The sequence below is a fragment of the Crotalus tigris genome, unplaced genomic scaffold, assembly GCF_016545835.1.
Source record: "Crotalus tigris isolate CLP2741 ecotype Arizona unplaced genomic scaffold, ASM1654583v1 scf7180000018043.2394770, whole genome shotgun sequence".
Taxonomy (NCBI): Eukaryota; Metazoa; Chordata; class Lepidosauria; order Squamata; family Viperidae; genus Crotalus; species Crotalus tigris.
The window spans coordinates 1,329,463-1,349,301 of record NW_024096792.1 but is presented as its reverse complement, the minus strand read 5'-3'; the positions used below and the strand labels follow the sequence as shown (position 1 = coordinate 1,349,301).

The window sequence follows — 19,839 nt, the reverse complement described above, 5'->3', positions numbered from 1 at the left end:
AATGAACATATGTGATGTATAGCTTCATTTCAGGAGATGCTTTCAATATGCCAGACTGAATGAAAAGTACTGGTGAAAAAGCATTTGGAATTCCTCTTACTTTTTCTGTGTGCTAGTCAAAGATTACAGAAAACTTTCTTGCTTTCTTTCATGAAAACTGTTAGTCTATAATTATATGCCTAGTTGCTCAAATTGAATTACTACTAATAATAAAAGGATTATTTTTTTAAAAAATATATTCATGTATGATCAAGTATTAGATGGAAAAATTTCAGATTCCTTTTGGAGGAAGTTGCATTCTAATTCTTGCTGACATTTATTTAACTAATAGAAAAAAGCTCATTATACTTCTGTATTCTTTGTCAGAATGTTTTTCCAAGTTACAACTTATAGAAAGTAACAGAGAATATATGAAATGATACATGATTTTTTAAAATAAATATATGTATTCTATATTCTAATTCCTCCTCTTCCTCTTCCCCCTCCCCCTGTCTGTCTGTCTCTCTTTTTCTCTCTGCTCCTAGATGAACGTGAGATTAAATTTTATTCCACACTTTAGAAAACATTGCTTCCAATAGAAAAGTGCAATCATGATGCCAATGGTTTAGAAAGATCTGATGCTGAAATCTTTCTATTTGAAAGAAGGATTCGATTCTGTCGCAGTTTTCTATTTGGATGCAATTAGTAAAAAAAAAAGTCTGAAGTTCAAAAAAAGAAAATGATTTCCATTTCTGAAAGGAGGTGTGTACTAGTTTTGTATGTATGTGTGTAAACAGAACTACAAAATGAAACAGAAATAAAATAGCAAGTGAAAAAGTCAGGAGCTACAAACTGAAATATTATAATAGGTGAAGATTATTATCTAAATCAACCCTATCTCCTTATACCCTGTGGTTTATGAACAATGTCAGTTTTAATCTAAAATAAAGAGGGTTTTTTGCCTTCTTAGTGCAGCCTTCAAATAGAACATTAATTATGTTGATTTTCTTTTTGTGCCATTTGTACCATTTTTCAGCATCTTGTAATCATTGTTATCGTTATAGGCAGAATGGGTAAATAATGAGTTGTTAAATCTCTGAGATGAGCTAATCTTAAAAGATGTTAATAAACATTCAAAATAATATAAAATGTTGAAATATTTTCTTGTGCGAATAGTCCATCTACTGCATGTTTAAAACAATATTTTATTTGACCTTGGATGCATTAGATCAGGGGTCCCCAACCTCCAGTCTGTGGACCGGTACCGAGCTGCGGCATGCCACCAACCGGTCTGCACAAACAAGCAAAGCCTCATCCATGGGATGCAGGTAGCACATAGAACCATGCATTCTCTGATCCATGGAAAAACCTTTCTTCACAGAACCGGTCCCTGATACCCAAAAGGTTGGGGACCTCTGCATTAGATATCCTGGATATCCAAGAAATCAATTTGCAATGTTGAAAATTGCTTTATGCTGTAGCTATATGAAACTTATTGAAAGAACAAAAGATGAAGATATATTCAATCTGAAATTAGTAGGAAAAATAAGCACAATTATATAGCAACAGTGTATATAATTATACAGTATAACAGTACATGCTGATTTTTCTATCTAAAATATCACCTGGTGGGAGTGTGGAAATTGCCTTCTGGAGCACCATTTCCAGTTTCTTTGGTAAAAGTCCAGAAAAATCACATAATTTTATTGAAGTAATTATTTTTATTGATAGTCTGTAAGCTTTCTATAGTTATTGGGATAATCTATACATCCAATGCATTGTTGTTGTTGTTAAATGCGAAGTCATGTCTCACCCATCGCAACCCCATGGACAACGTTCCTCCAGGCCTTCCTGTCCTCTACCATCTTCTGGAGTCCATTTAAGCTCACACCTACTGCTTCAGTGACTCCATCCAGCCATCTCATTCTCTGTCGTCCCTTTCTTCTATTGCCCTCAATCTTTCCCAGCCTTAGGCTCTTCTCCCATGAGTCTTTCCTTCTCATTAGGTGGCTAAAGTAATTGAGTTTCAACTTCAGGATCTGGCCTTCTAAAGAGCAGTCAGGGTTGATCTCCTTTAGGACTGACAGGTTTGATTGCCTTGCAGTCCAAGGGACTTGCAGGAGTCTTCTCCAGCACCATAGTTCAAAGGCCTCAATTCTTTTGCATTCAGCCTTTCTTATGGTCCAATGCATCAATAAATATAATAAAATGACCAACTTTGACAGAAACTTCAAAATAAGCTTAATTAGGTTTGGTTCAGAAACTCTTAACAGGAAATCATTTTACTTACTGTTGTCATACTGAGCTATTTGTGGGTCACAATTCCATTGTACCTGTATGTACAACTACATGTATACAACTAGATGTCTGTATGTGCATTTACAAGACAAAAAACAAATTGCAAAGAGGCCAATGAATCCATATCTTAGAATCCAGTGTGCACAACGTTAATGCTTCATATTAAGAGGCTTTCTTGAAAAAAATGTCAAAGTACTTATAAAAATATTCATACTGATAGAATGCATTTCATGAATTTGTTAAAAACTAAAGTTCAGATTGGAAAACAGAAATGAGAAAGTGAAATAGAAATTAATATATTGACTTGTATATCCAGGAATAACATTGAGGACAAATCTAAAAAAAAAAAAAATCTGAACTCCCACGTTTCTACTAAATAATGGCAAAGAGAACTGAAAACATTACAGATTTTCACATAGGCAGCATTTTTATTTACACTCCATTTGGGAGATTCACACAGAGTTTAACTGGTTGTAATAGCAGTTTTGGAAAATAGGTATTTCACGCGGTTCCCTTTTATATTTTGCACTGCTGATTCTATAAAAGTCTCTTAAGACATAACTACAAATCAAGACATTATTTTGTACTTTGAAAACCTATATTCTAAATCATCCAACCCAATAATTTTCCATTGCATGCTAGAAAGTGAATATTAAAGGTATCCCTGTTCACTGAACCGAACCATAACTTTTAAAACCTCACTGAGTTTTGTCCTGTCATCAATTTAGTGTTTTTGCCTAAAGATAATTGTCCAATTACCTGTTGCAATTAGGTGAACTTTGTTCAATACCTTTGTAGGCCCTGAAAGTGCTATCTTCTGATGACAGATAGTAGAGTTAAGCCTGAACAGTATCTCAGGACATATTGCTCTAGCTGGTTTTATTTTTGCTATGTGCAATTCAATTAGTTAAATTAAAAAAGAACTCCTGTCCTTTAAGGATAATGCATGCAAGTCAGGCTTCCCTTACTCCTAATTCTACTGTTATTTATTGGATATATAACTCTTATTTTTCAGAAAAAAACAAAATAATATTTGATATCAGTCTTAATAAAAAGCCTATTCTGTGTTCATCACATTCTTATCTCCTAAACTTAATGACTTTTAGATTATGCTTTTCTTTGCATGATAATGAATGCTGATATTGCAATTAAACCTTAAACTGCGAACCATTAGCTGAGTGTTTGCTGTTATATTTGAATCTGAAGTTGAAATTAATCTTTCAGTTCAGCGTTTCCCAACCTTTTCTATGCCCCAAACCCCTAGGAAATGTTTGATTAATGTTCACACCCCCTACAAAAATAATTGTAACTTGTGACTCATCATGAAAGGACACAAGCCAGTCTTTATTGCACCGCCTGAAATTCTATCTTGCACTCCTGGGCTTAGCTTATTTGGCTATAGAATACTATCTGGCTGTTTCTCTCATAGGGTTGAAACAGATAGGAAATAACAAGGTAGTACACTGGCAAGTTGGCAAGGATATATTATGGGCAAGAAAGAAATAGGTAAACATCTTGTGAAGAATTTTATTAAAAATCCATATTCAATTTGGTCAGCTGTAGAAATAGGAAATTTGGCAGATTATCAAGATGGCTGCCACTTGGAACTCAGAGATCAGAAAGTAAGGACTCTTCTTTCACTTAACAGATATTAGACCAAACATTAAAAACGGAATTTGTACTTGTATTGGAGTAACAGGTAGGCCATACTACTATAGGAATTGAAGGTTGCTGCCTTAGTTTTCCATTAACAACCCCCCCCCTTCCCAAAATAATCATATTGTAGATATTGGCTAGGAATGATAGGGTTTTGCACATTTAAAAATGAATTAGAAGTGATATAGACATTCCACGTGCATTGTGTCTCTACTATTAATTGATGCCATTCATGTAAATATTACAATAGGTTTCCCTTAGAAGAAATGACCTCATAAGTACCTGTTACATTGATGTGTGTCATATCATTGCAGAATAATATGATTATATACTTTGCCAAGTTGCTTCATAGGCTCAGACACAAGAAAGTCTTACTTTAGGGATAATTCCATGAATCATGTATTTCACTTGCCTGCTTTGTTCCTTTCCATTCATCCAATTAGATATTGTGAAAAATAACTGTAAACACGCATACAAATATAAATAGAAGAAATACCTGCTAGTCATAGTCTGACAGAAGGTTTTGCCAAAATTTGGCAATTTGGGGATCCTACATGCTCCTGCTTTGCTTATACCTACAATTGTGACCACTGAACAAACTAGGAAAAATTTGCCTGACTAGGATTGTGACTTTCCAACAAGAGTATCATATAATTACATGGTACTACCTGAGTCCCAATGACTATGGGCATTTAGCTAACCTACCAATGGAAGAAACAAAATGGAAACAAATGACTGCATTCCAGATCCCTCACGATTATGAGTATTTACGGAGTAGGGCATAATAAAAATAAAGCAAATAAATGCTAAAATAATGCTAAGCAGAGCTTCTTCTAGGCTTCTGACTTATTTTATGGGTGCACAAAATTCCTGTTAAAAGTAAAAAAGTGGATATATCTTTAAAATCAAAATACTTATAGATTAATCCTAGTTAAAAGAACGAAAATTATTTCCAATTAAGTATACAGTAGTAAGATGACCTGTTAAGTATATGGATTCAGTATAATCCAGAATAAAAATGCATTTTAGTGTGATATAAGCTGATTTTATCCCTTTCTAATATTATTAAGAAGCAATTGGAATACCTGTAATACAGTGGTTCTCAACCTGTGGGTCGGGACCCCATTTGGGGTCGAACGACCATTTCACGGGGGTCGCCAAACAACGTAGTCCACCATTTTTTTCCCCTTTTCCTTAGCTGTGCTACTCCCTTTTATTCTATTGGCTTTTAAAAGCCAATAGAATAGACTCTCTTGAATAGAGTCTAATTCTATTGGCTTTCAAAAGCCAATAGGAATTGTCCAGGCTGTCTCTGCCCTGCTGAGCACGCCAAAAGTCCCATTCTGCAAACGGTGCTGCACCAGTTGAGTAGTCCTCAACTTACGACCAGTTGAGTAGTCCTCAACTTACAACCGGTTGGGGGTTGTGGCATTAAAAAGGTTGAGAACCGCTGCTGTAATAGGAATATTTTCTCCTGTAATCAGGAGATTGCAAGGCTATCTAAACTCAAGCTGTTGCAGGAGTATGACCCAAGCCCCACTTCCATCTCTCCTATCTCATATTGATAGCCTGGCATCAGGATCACTGGACATCTTGGGCTAAGGCAATGCCAGTGTATCTGCATGAAGAGATAATAATCTATCATGGACAAAAAGATAGAGCTGGCATATAGTGATAAAAGATAGATGAATAACAACAGGGAAGTGCCCATTGGAGAGTCAGATGTTGCATCAGCCTACATCATGAAAGGGTTCTGCAGATATCTTTTAAAGTCCTCCTTTTTACCCGTGCAAAAGCAGAGGTCTTCTATGGAAAGCAGGCTGCTTGCAGTTCTTCTTTCTGCAATCTTAACTAACCGTTGGAGTCTGACCTGTCCAATTTGGTTGCTGTACCAAACCAGACAGTTATAGAAGTGCAAATTACAGACTCAATAATTGCTCTGTAAAACTGTATCAACAGTTCCTGGGGCAGTCTGAATTTCCTGAATTGACACAGGAGGAACATTCTTTGTTGTGCCTTTTTAATGATGGTTCTAATGTTGAGCATCCATTTCAAGTCCTGGGAGAGTATTGAACCCCAAAACTTGAAGGAGTCTATTGCTGATACCATGCTGTCGAATATAGTGAAGTAAAATAGAAGGACTCCTCCTAAAATCCACTCTCATCTGTACAGTTTTAAGTATGTTCATCTCCATATTTTACAGATACACCACAGGCCCAGTTGTTCAATCTCCCATCTACAGTATATGCAGCATTAGCATTAGATCCTCCTATGCTATGTAGCATATCGGGCAGCAAGGGATCACCAGTATTTTTGGTTTGGGGCAAGTATGTCAGTGTCTTCCCATGTGATGTTAAAGTCTTTAAGTAGTTTATTAATTTTCTGCTCCATGTATTTCAAGGGCATCCTCTTGATCATTTGGCATCAGGGGAGATCCATCTCATTTCCATCTTGGGAATTTGATTATTCTCCATACACATCTCTATTGATTTATTAAGAATCTGTGAGAAGATGGGGGTCAGTTCTTCAGCTCAGGCTTTTAAGCAAGAAGGAGTCACTCCATCTGGGCCTGGTGCTTTTCTGATTTTTTGTCTATTAAATAGACCTTACAAATCTTTTTCTAAGCTCACCAAAGGTGGGGGTCCAGAGGAATGGTGATAGTTGTAGAAAAAATACTTACTGTTGGTGTATCTGAGGTAGGGTAGGTAGCAGTAGATGACAATGGGTCCAGAGGAGTGGTGATAGTTGTAGAATAAAAATACTTACTGTTGGTGTAGCTGAGGTAGGGTAGGTAGCAGTAGATGACAATGGGTCCAGAGGAGTGAAGATAGTTGTAGAAAAAAAATACTTACTGTTGGTGTATCTGAGGTAGGGTAGGTAGCAGTAGATGACAATGGTCTCTTCTTAAATGCACAATAGAACACATTCAGGTCATCTACCAGCTGATGATTCTCTTCAATAAGGGAGCAGGGCGGATCTGCTGTAGTCAATGATGTCCTTTAGGTTTTTTTTTCTTCAGGTTGCAAATTGGATCCTATTTTATGATGATTCTGCTCCTTTGTGAGTGGATGGTTCTTGTTTGTGTGTATGGGAAAGAAGCAGTCAAAACATCAGGCATATGAGGTGCTGCAGGTCCAATTTTCTCTCCCACTTTATCATCCACATGAAGCTGCTATGGAAGGTCATTCCTCTAATGATACCCAGTACTACATCTGTTATCCCAGATAAATTGGTAGATGAAGTGGTTTTTTTTATTAAAAAAAAACAGTTGGTATGTGGAAGCTATAAAGATGAAGAAAGAGTCTTAATTTTAGCAAGTAACAATTCTGTTGATTGAGAGGATGACTGAATCCAGGTTGATATCAGTGCTAGTTCTTGATAGGGTTGACTCCCTCCAGAAAGAGCAATTTGGGTTTCTCCTGGATTCTGTGTTTCTCATGGAACATTAGGGGAAAATTGTGCCAGGAAGACTTTTGCCCTGCTTGAGCTAGTGGCCTAATTTTAGATGTCCCTGGAATAACAAATGCCGGCAAAGTGCTGGCATATAGAATGCTGTAATTTCTCAGCATTACATTAATGCCCTTGAATATTTGCAAACTGTAACTACTATAAAATGTGGCTGCCTGTAACCCTTCAGGCCTCCCAGGATGGCTGGAATCCAAAAAGTGAATTTTTAAAATGTGTTTTAAAGTGTTCTAAATGCAAAACAGATGGTTCAAATTTGCAGATATTAAACCATTGATTCAACTCCCTAAAAACCCCCAAGTCTGCCTCCTGCACAACTTCCCTGCTTCTTCCTATAGTTGGGATCCAGTCACTAAGAAATGGACAAAGTCTATAGTAGCCTTCTAGGCAATAAAAGTTGCTTTGCCCCTTATTAAAAAAAAAATTACTTTCTCACCAGCAATGAGATTTCAATCAGTCAAAGGGTCAGCAGCTTTGCCCTGCCCTCAGAAGTATCAACAGAATCTAACAATTTTGTCCAAAATGCTGACATGAACATCACAACAGCATTTATGACAACTAACTTTTTAAAAAATATTTTATATATTCAGGCATTTAAAGGAATGGAGCATGGTTATTATAGCAAAAGGCTTATTTTGTTATCCCTCCCTAAACCTCTGTCTGCCCTATCTTAATTACGCTTACAAATAATGTGATTAAATATTTTATGGCAAAAATATTGTCTCTGCAGAAAGGTTTGTTATCATAAATACTGCAGTTGAATGATATTCTATGACCAGTTGAGACTGTCAAACCACACACAGAATCTGATTAACTAGCCAATGTTAAATTAAAGTTTGGGAGGCAGTGTACTAAAATATCATAGTGCAAAAGGCAATTTATATTTGTTAAATAAACCAAAAAGAAAATAGAAAGCAAACAAATATCCCCCGCCATACATACACACAAGCAGGGCCAACACAAAAAACAGAAGATGTTGAAGTGACAAGGCTTTATCTTTCTAGACCAGTGGTGGCGAACCTATGGCATGCGTGCCAGACGGGGGACTCAGAGCCCTCTCTGTGGGCACATGCACCTCACTCTTTGGCTAGGTTTTTGCAGGAAAAAGCCATTTCTCAAGCCCCTTCCTAGCCAAAGCAAGCCTCTGGAGCGAGCGCACTGTTTTCAGCTTTGAATTATATCAAACCTGACACCAGAAACTGACTAACGGATGACCTGAGTGCTGCATGTGTTGCTCTCAAACTTACAAAGTATAAGTCAAAGTTAGACAAATTATCAGCATGCATACAACAGCAAAAATCACATTAATTGTTCAAAAGCATGCCAAATGCAAACTTTTACCTTTCAGTAAAAAGTTGTTTGTATCATTGAAAGTTTTGTCATTGTATTTTTCTTTTAAGACAAAAGGTGTTAATGTATGAGTTGTTTGTTCTAAACTAAAACCTCAGTATTCAGATTAAATTGCTGTGTTGGCACTTTGTGATAAATAAGTGGGTTTTGGATTGCAGTTTAGGCATTCGGTCTTTAAAAGGTTCATCATCACTGTTCTAGACTCAAAAATTTACAGAATGTGACTGTAGGCAGGATTGATAAATCTATAAAATACATTAAAATGCAGAAATTTCAAAGTGACAATAAAGGTACACATTGTGAAAGGTATAATTTTTCCAGTTATAACAAATAGATGTGAAGCCTGAGTCAACAACAATGCTGAGTAAAGAAAAAAATTCAGTTGATTTTTTCTTTCAATTATGATACTTGAGACAATAGTTGATAATATTTTGGACCAACAGAAAAACAACAAATAATTTAGTATTAGGTGAAGTAAAACCATCCTGCTCACTGGAAATACTAATAATGAAGCTTAAAAATGAACAGGTAATACGAGGTCAAGAGTTATTGAAGAACACCCTGATACAGACCCAGTGCCTGGAACTGTGCAGGTCTGGATTGGAAGGAACAGACTGAGGCTCAATCCCTACAACACTGAGTGGCTGTGTTTATTCCCCCTCCCCCCACATCCTCAGTATTCCACTGTTGACTCTCAATGGGTTGCACTTCTGTGGTCACCTCATAATTGCATTACTGCAAAGTGTGATCTGCAGTTTGTAAAATTGGTTCTGAATGCGGTGGTGTGGGGAGAGATGGGGGCGTGGTATTATATGCGTGTCACTCCACTGCTTTGTAAGCTGCGTTGCTTACCAATTGGCTACTAGGTGCTGTTCAAAGTGCTAGTTATCATCTTTAAAAAACATCTGAAGCTTAGGACTAGCCTGTCTGAGGAACTACCTATCTCGAGTTGTGTCTGCTTGACTGGTATGGTTCAGCACAGTGGGCATATTCTGCAGCCTATCATTTAAAGAGTGTCACATCGTAGGACCCAGGAAGGCCAGGAACAGAAGCTCTTTCAATTCCTCTGGAATGAATGCTTCCAGAAATTTGTGAGGCTCCCACTTTAGATCCTCCAGGAAAATGTTCTCCAAGGCCTTGGGGACAGGGCAAGATTGTGGAGCCCCCTTTTGTCCTTTTGCTTGTTTGTTTTGCTTTGTTAGTTTGAATTCTTCTGGTCAGTTTTATTTTTTAATAAATTTTATATATAAATATGTTTTTAGGTGAAAGTTCTCCAGACTCATTTGGGATTCAGATTGTTTATAAATTAAAGAAAGAAAGAACACAATTTACTGAGTATATAATTCCTGATCCAGATTAATTATCCACTGCTTAGGAAATTTTGGAAGTACAGAACATTTTTTTTTAGATCAGATTTGGCACCTCTTTTGCTGATATTTATTTCAGATTGCCTGAAGATTATGTAACTGAGAAGAGCACTTGCCATTAGATTGCTACTTCTTTGGAATCCATTTCGGTTCCTGTTTAATAATTATTGTAGTTATTGTGGTGCAACCAAAATATAGAAATGATAACACTTTAATCATTAATGCCAAAATACATGGCCATTTTAATTTAACTTTCCCTGTTTGTCCAATTTTAAAGGATGATCTGAAAAATGTCTGTCTAAATATGTCCAGTTACTTGAAACATGTTCGTGGCACAAAATGGCTCTCATAACAAACTAAAGAAAAACCTAGAGAAATACCAAAATGAAGTATGAATAGGATATAGATGAATTAAAATTTATGGAGACTGATCTGGTCATGATAGATTGAACTGAGGAGAGGATGAGGCAAGCATCATGTTGCTGTCCAATTCACCATATTTATCCTAGAAGGAAAACAGTGAGTATTCTGTTTGACTTTAAAAGAGACAACACTTCTGAGATTCAGGTAAAAACTTGTGTTTGTTCCTCTTTATGTGAACTTAGGAAGCAACACTGCAAGGCCCAAAGGGCAGCTTAAAAACAGACATACAGGTGAAGCTAAGTAAGCTTTGGCTTTGATGGGACACGGCTGATTTCATCTCCTGAGAGGAAAGGCAGAATATAAATAAATTTGCCACTTAAGAACATACTGGTTGAAACTTATGTTTAGATATGCATGGAATTCACCGCTTGAAATGGTTATCAGTCAATATTTTCAGTAGGTTGTGACACAAAATGAGAAGAATATTGCGTTTCAGAGTTCAAAACATCATAAATTTTAGCAAGTGGTCGTTCAGGGAAATTGTAAGAAGCTTAAGCAGAAGTGGAAATATGTAGGAGAGGATTAAAGTGAAGCAAAGGCAGGAATAGAACATTTTCTAATCGCACTGTAGTGGCAGTGATAAGCAAGTTTGGAGACAGAAATTTTCTTAATAATAAAGGCATCATTAAAGTTCTCTTTAGCCTGAAATGTAGGTCATATTATACATTTAATAATGCTTTAGTGTTCCAAATATTTAAATCTTCTCCAAACTCTTTGAAGTCAAGTTATATTTCACCCATGAGATACAGAAGTAATTATTTTATTACACAACTGCTTAAAAATAAATTTCACAACCCATATTCAGGAAGCTTATAAAATCATGACCCACTTGTTTCTTAGAGCTATAATTTTATCTTTTTGGTAAGATGCTACTTGTCTAGCAAGCTAGAAATTGGGCTATCTTCTAATAAAAAACCTGCAATACTAGACATAGCATGGACAAAAAAATCATGACAGAAATACAACATTAAATGAAAACTTAAAAGGACAAATTAAGAAAATATTTATTGACATTTATTCATGGTCTAAATATGTAAGAATGCAGCAGTAAGACTAAACATGGACAATGACACTGCAAAATACAGATTACTTGAATGGGTTAATGAGCTGTCATGATGCAATTGTTCAAGCTAACTCTGTCCATAGTCTGGAGTTCAATCCTGATCAGCTGAAGATTGACTCAGCCTTCCATCCTTTTGAGATCAGTAAAACGAGGACCCAGATTGTTGGGGCAATATGCTAACATTTGTAAACTGCTCAGAGAGTGCTATAAAGCACTATGGAGCAGTACGCAAATTTGCTAATAGCAGTACACTGCTATTTCTATGATTAATCCATGAAAAACCCTTTCTTTTTGTCTAACATCTGGGATAAACTGAATATTGATAATCCAAAAATGAAGAATTGACTGATGACTTACAGAATGAAAATGAGATGTTGAAGAAAAGCAAATTCGCTGGCTCAGTTTAGTTTTAGATATGACAGTGCGTAACTGCTCATGAGTGTGTGATAGATTACAATGAATGATAATTATTATACAATTGACACTAGACATATCTACCTTTATTTAGAATATTCTAAACAACCATCATCCTGCATTATTAATAAAAACAATATGAAATTCAATCTTAAATTCTATGAGATGTTTCTAAGAATAAGGAAATGAGATAAGATAATAATACATAGCTTCAAATATATGTCTGTGTTTTGGGAAACATTAAAAAGTTAATAGAGAGTTGACAAGACAGTTAGTGTTATTTGTGTAAGCAGGAGATCTCAAATTTTTCAGGACCATGACTCTCTAAAATGAGAGATTAGATTTGGGCAAGAAATAAATATATCATGTCTATCAGTAAAACAAATAAAATATGATGGAAACTTACAATTTTATGTATTAAAAAAACTACTTTACTGGAAACTTACTTTTGTAGAATACCTGAAATATGATTTTCTTGTAAGCCTGTCTCTTTCACTCTGCACATATTCTGAATTAATATTTTTACTTATAGTGGTAACTGCAACTGTTGAAAATCCAATTTTCCTAGTCATTTGGCCAGGGTGACCAAAAGATAAATGAAACAGTACATGCTCATGAAGGAAGCAAGGATGGTTTTCATGGACTGAATCATTTAGAGCAGTATAATGAATAGTATTTATATAAATTTGGTTTAGCTATATTTCTTTTTTTAAAAATCACATTTATTAATTGCAATCACTCCAAACAAAAATAGTAGGATACACCATTATCTATAATGGATAATGATGGCTTAGGTTAGAGAGCCTTGGTGTATAGGACAAAGTCATCTGTATTTTTCAACTTAAATCTAGTAGCTAATTTAGTTCTCTCTTTTGCAATTGACTGATGGTGATTTTGTCCATGCTGATGGCGTTCAAGTGGTGCTCCAGTTGTTTTGAGATTGTTTACTATTGGTACTACCTTTGCTTTCTTTTGTCTTATTATTGTTATTTGCTGCTTTTTAAAAAAATAAATTCATGTCAACTTGAAATATTTGTGGTATAAGAGAACTGAAAGCAATGAGCTGCAAATCAGAAAATTCTCGCTTGAATGGCCTACCATTAGGTGCCATTACATAAGAAATGCTTATTCTCTGTCTACAGCTTGAAGATATATTAACCTGTTTTCACAGGATAGTTGCATAAAGGTATTTTGGGAAAGCCTCCAATATTATGTAATGTAAATATGATATTTTAATCTTCATTATCATCTAATCTTTTCTTTTAAAAATACTTGATATTAATGGCAGACAAAAATTTATTCAGAAAGAAATAATTTCTGCTTTCTAAATACGCTCATGCATTATGTTACTATAGTATATATTACTATCATAATACAGCAAGTATTATTATTACTCTTCAAACACAGAAAATACCTACAGGATTAAGAAGGATGGTAAGAAACAGTTCACCTCCTTGGATACTTTTGTCTAGTTCTTGAGGGCCACCAGGATACTCTTTGTAAAAAATTGTATGGGTGAAAAGTCCACATGTCTGTCGAGGGAGTACCTAAGATAAACCAACAACAACAAGCAAGCTTTTGGTATGGATAACTACTTATTCATGCATGCACTGGTGTATGATGCATTGGTATGTGATTCCCTCAGCTGTAAGATGCTAATAGCTAAAACTACAGTTTTCAATCTGTGACCGAAATTTTTCCTGCCATCGGATACAGCAAGGTCAGTTGATGTCCATGTCGTAACATATGGTAATAATCAGGTAATCAGGCCCTTCTCCCCATTGAATAGATATCGTCTTGAAACTTTTTTAAGACCATCGCATGCTGATTGGAATAATCCTTGCTTTAAACATAAATACAGTCATATATGATTTATAGAATCTGAGTAATAATTTAGGTTACCTAGCTAGCTTTTTTAAAAACCTTTATTTAAATAAAAAATTGACAAAGTTTAACTGGGTTCAAGAATGTGTTAATGTTAATTATCTTAAATATAAGTATTTGTAAAACTACAGATGAGAAATGTATCTTAACATAGGTCTCCTTTTTGTCTTTCACAGAGGGAAACATGCTTTAAACATGATGCCTACATGACACATGCAGTGCTAAGAAACACAAAATGATTATAAATGTGAGAATCTAAAACAAATGTTGTTGGACAGATGACAGATCCATCTAGTCCAGAATTTGGATTATCCCAGTAGCTTTCCATTGGGAAGCTCATAAAGATACCGACATGTTTTATTCCAAGCAATGCTAGCTTAGCCTAGCGGTTCCATAATAATTCCAAGCAACAGTCTTTCTTCTTCCCACTGAGGTCCCATACAGGTGGTTTTCATCAAAAAAGTGAATACAAAGTTTGTAAAGAATGCTGTTTTTATTCCTCAATCTTGTCATTACTTGCATTTTTATAAAGAACTGGTAACAGGGAGAGCAGGGATGAGATGTAAAGATTTATAGTGGACCCACCAAAAAAGTACAGAACTTGGAAAAAGCAGATGAGGTCAGCTCCGAATACTGACCCTGTGGAGAATTGTTTTGACTAACAACCATACTTCCTCAATACATTTATTCAAATTTATCTTTTTAGACAAATGCCTGTTTATCATAATCTTTGCCCATATTTATGTAGCAGCAGAATATTACTGTAATATGTGTGAGCCCAAAATAGTGCTAGCTTATAATACTAAAGACTGAATTCTCTAAAAGTTCTCTAAGCAATCATCTTCTCAAAATATATGGAGTTATTTCTAAAAAAAATAGATACCCATTTGGCCTCTGTAACCAACCATACTTATGGAAATATGAGTTATTATTTAGGTGAAAAACAATCTTCATGTTTACAGAAAGTTTGAAACTGTCTTCATTCAAAATATTTATTCACAAGAAATATTTCTGGAAGCCTTATAGTAGTGTAGCTTTGTTTGGGCACACTCAAACTTTTCTTGAAATAATGTTGTAATCACGAGAGCAACTTTTTTACTGATAGAATAGTGATGGATTTTAATAATTGTTTCTGAGTCTCATCTGCCTAAAATTCCCTTGACATTTCATTTGGAGATAATGTTCATCTGTTCTTATGTTCCAATCTGTTCCCTCTCACTACATGGTTATTATAGCTGCCAGCTAGCTAGTCTTTTTTAGCTAACTGATGGACCAAGTTAATCCTATGAGGATATGATCTCAACCCAACTGCTCTGACCTTTTGCCATGACATTCAGGAGATCATATAAACAGCTGCCCTGTCTTTACCTTGGGTTGGAAATATTACTTCTGTTTCTGAATACCTACTGGGCGGAAGAAATGTGCATGCTTTCTAAGTTGGTTGAAAAAATAAAACATGTTGTAATCTATACAGAGTTGTAACTGTAGGTTGTTTGTAGATTCATATTATTCATTTTTCTAAAGTTCTAATCTAACTGTATTTTAGATATGATGCAAGATGAATTACTAAATTTGCCAATACTTGGTACCTATAAAATGATTAACATGAAGAAAAGTGTGCACCTATTACTTAAACAAATATGCCAGCAGGATATATATATTGTAAATATCCTTCAAGCTTTCACTAAATTCTTGTAAGAAAATTTAGCCCAGTTGTGAATAGACTGTTCAATTAAAAAAAATGCAAGCAGTGTGGGCCAAGTTATCTGCAGGACCACCTTTCCCTAACATTTATTTGTCCTAGTCCCCTCCCTTAAATATTGCTATCTTATGATAGTCAGGAAACATGCCTTTCCCATGGTGATGTGTGCCCTGTGGAACACTTTGCCTCTTGAAATTCAATAGGTCCTTAACCTCCTAGCCTTTCGCAAAACACTAAAGACCTGGCTTTTTCCTTAAGTGCTATGATAGGATAAGGTGACTGTATATCAGAAGCTTGACTTGGCACCAAGTTTTTGTTTTTAATATTTATAGTTTTTATAGTTTTAACATGGCTTTTATGTTGTTTTAATTTTTGATTGATCCATCCAGAGTTTTTTTATGAGATGGGCAGCTATATAAATGTTATAAACAAACAAACAAATAAATAAATCTGCTTTGGTTATTTTTGCACAGGAGCAATTATGAAATAATGGAAATGCAATGTACCATGATGCCATTGTGGATGAAGCCCCGTCTGTACCGTGCAGGTTTCAGATGAGGGTATTCTTCGGTGCTGGTCACTTTAATACCCCAGACCTTCTTCCAAGCTTCATAAAGCTGAACATGAACTGGATAGACACCAGAATGATGTGGAGCCACAGCGTAGCCAATGTCAGTTGGAATACCATGTTCCTGAGAGTGGGCAAAAGAGAGGAAGGCACATGTACGTTAAAAAAACACCAGAATTACAATATATTTGCAGATGTTTTTAAATATGATCAGATATAAAAAAAAATACTTACAGTAATTAAAACCCTTAAACAAGCATGCAGTATATGGGAAAAGAAACGGATTTCTACTTATATCTTTAGAGAGAATTTTGTGATGGGTCACAAAAAAGATGATATATAGTGTAACATATTATTTCTACAGTGGAAAACTGCTAAATGAGTCTGAAAACTAATAATCCCCAGGAAATGGTACTGAGAAGCATCTTGCTTCTGATACTGGATGTAATTAATACCATCATGACTAGCATCTCCCTCTCTTTAGTAATAAAAACTAGATAACAAATGGTAGCTTTCCTAAGACAGACAGATAATATCCAGATCCAGGGTTTACATTACATTAAATGAATCTGGGTCCCATTTTTTTTTTCAGTTTTCCCTCATCTAAGCTAGTTTTTGGTATTAAACAATTATTACTTTATTAGGAACTATCATTATCAGCAATGGTCATATTTTATGATGAAAAAAATTAGTCGTCATTTGATAGTCACTTGATAAGAATGACTTGCTACAGTGCTCCTTCTCTATTTAAAATGTGATGGAACATGAAAATAACAAAAGACAGAAGAAAGATATCAAGCAATAAAGGTGCTAATTATAAGAATCTCTGGAAAGACAATTAGGTGCAGGATACTTTGATGATACATGGGAAATTCTCAAGAAGATACATTAAGTTTCTGTAGGAGAACACTGCCTATTATTGTCAGAATAAATAAAACATCCCTGTTTATATGTTAGATTGATAAATCAGCACAATAAAATGAAATAAGGTAGACAAACGGTAGCATGTAATTGAACTTTTTTAATATCCTCTTTATACTTCCTTGAAATGACATTCAATATATAACAAACCAGGCTATTTTTAAAAACGGGAAGGTTTGATGGTCTATACTGAAAATGTAAAATAAACAGAGAATAGTTGATATTGGATCACTCAAATTTCCCCAAGCAATATCAGAGTTAGGCATTAATAATGTTCATCACTTATGTTGTACTGTCATCAGCCTAAATTACTAAAAACTGAAATATTCCAAAATAAAGATTTTATACTGCTGGGTTTAGACCAGTGGTTCTCAACCTTTTTAATGCCGCGACCCCCAACCGGTCGTAAGTCAAGGACTACTCAACCTGTCGTAAGTCGAAGACTACTCAACTGGTGCAGCACTGTTTGCAGAATGGGACTTTTGGCGGGCTCAGCAGGGCAGAGACAGCCTGGACAATTCCTATTGGCTTTTGCAAGCCAATAGAATTAGACTCTATTCACGAGAGTCTATTCTATTGGCTTTCAAAAGCCAATAGAATAAAAGGGAGTAGCACAGCTAAGGAAAAGGGAAAAAAAATGGCAGACTGCGTTGTTTGGCGACCCCCGTGAAATGGTCGTTTGACCCCAAATGGGGTCCCGACCCACAGGTTGAGAACCACTGGTTTAGACAGTGATACAAATATGCCTGATTTTTGTTCAATATTAACAACATGGAATTATTTTTTTGGGGGGGGGGAGTTTATTTCAGTATCCCTTGGACTTCAGTACTTTGGTATGAATGTTTAAATTAGTAACTTTAAATGTGAAACACCTTCAGAATGATCGGAATGTGTTTTGAATGTGAAACTACTTTGAGCTTGAAATGGTTGGAATATCACCCTGTAGGATGAAGGGGATTGATAAATGTGTATAAAATCCACATTTGGCTTTTGTATAAAATCAGCCAATTCAAAAAGAACAGAGCTTTTGGTTTTAAGAATGTAAACCAAAGTGTGTGTACAAAACTATGGAGCATGGAGAACAAACAGAAGGAATTATAAATCTTAAAGCGGTATGGTGAACATGATTTACTGGACATTACTGAAGTTTGTTGGGATAAAGCACATTGATGGAATGAAAGAATGAATAAGGGTAACTTATTCAAAACAATATGCCAGTCAAAAGGGCAGAATGAATGTATTTGTGAAATCCAGGAGTATGACCATGACATCCAATCAAAATCAAAAGCATTTGGGTAAAATTGATAGGAAGAAGAAATAATAACGATATTCTACAGGGTCATGCTATGGAAAATAAACAGAATAACAGAATAACAGAGCTGGAAAGGACCTTGCTCAAGAAGGAAATCCTATACCATTTCAGACAAATGGTTGTCCAATCTCTTCTTAAAAACCTCCAGTGCTGGAGCACCCAATATTTGGAAGCAAGCTGTTCCAATGATTAATTGTTCTAACTGTCAGGAAATTCCTCCTTAGTTCCATTGCTTCTTGTCCTGCCTTCGGGTGGTTTGGAGAATAGATTGACCCCTTCTTCTTCATGGCAGCCCCTTAGATATTGGAACACTGCAATTATGTCCCCCCCCCCTAGGCTAGACATATCCAATTCCTGCATCTGTTCTTCATATGTTTTATCCTGCAGTCCACTAATGGGCCAGTCATATAATCTGGATAATGCTTTTCTGGAGCAGATTAGAGAACATTGAGGAATGGAACATAGTAATAATGGGACATTTCTAATATCTAAACAACTATTAGAAAATCAGTTCAGAAAGATTGCAAGCTCCCGCAAAGATTTGGTCCTGTTGAAGGTTTCTTTATAAAGAAGACCGAAGAAAAGTCATGGGGAGCAGCATTCCTAAATTGTATCCTAACCAATTAGAAAAAGTTAATTGAAGTGGAAAAATCAGTAGGAAGCTTGGGAAGTAGTGACTCTGCAGAAATGGAATTTTTGTACAGGGACAGCCAAAAATTAGAAAACAAATTTAAAATAGTACTAAGTGTTGTACAGAAGTGTTTAAGTCAAAAGTAGTATAGGAGGTACACACTAAAAATAGTAAATGTGCAATTGTACATTATGCCAGTGAATGTACAACTCATTTCAACTGAGCCAAGAATTGAAAGAAATATATCAGTGAAACAGAAGATAGTGAAATTGCCAAGGAAACGAACCAGCTATGAACAGAATAGGTGAGAAAGGCCAAAGTTAAAAAAGATATAGCCTTGCAAAAGAAGGTAAAGGAAATATAAATAACTTTTTCACTAGGTTAATACTAAGAAGAATGAAAAGGAAGGAGCAAGCCCACTGTTTGGAAAAAATAGAATAGAAGAGGTAATGGGAAAAGGGAAAAATACTTCAAATGCTTTCATTTACTTGTGATCTTGTCCCAAAAGAGCAACTGTGATCAAATGGATCTTAACTAATCAAGTGACATAAAAAGACTGTTATACTCCAAAGTAAGTAAAGTGATAGTCAGGAAATACTTGGCTACTATAAGCAAATCTCTAGCCCAGATAAATTACATTCAAGGGTCTTCAAATATGTTGAGGACATAAACTTTCTGAGAATATTGTGAAATCATGGCAGATGGGTGTAGAGCACCGTTTTTCAAACTTGGCAACTTTAAATGTGTGAACTTCAATTTCCAGAATTTCCCAGCCAGCATGTTGTACTCCACACATATTAAAGTTG

General features: G+C 35.5%; 1 protein-coding gene across 3 annotated transcripts in view; it reads right to left on the bottom strand.

Annotated features, from left to right (window-relative positions):
* NDST4 (N-deacetylase and N-sulfotransferase 4) overlaps window positions 1-19,839 on the bottom strand; it is a 144,414-nt gene that overhangs the window by 33,192 nt on the left and 91,383 nt on the right. For 2 of the 3 annotated variants that reach the window (XM_039346990.1, XM_039346992.1), the window contains 2 exons: window positions 16,108-16,293; window positions 13,434-13,562 (listed from right to left, as the gene is read on the bottom strand). In XM_039346990.1, the coding sequence (XP_039202924.1) occupies window positions 13,434-13,562; window positions 16,108-16,293 (315 nt within the window). The remainder of the gene's footprint in view (window positions 1-13,433; window positions 13,563-16,107; window positions 16,294-19,839) is intronic. The other variant, XM_039346991.1, reaches the window with a different exon arrangement.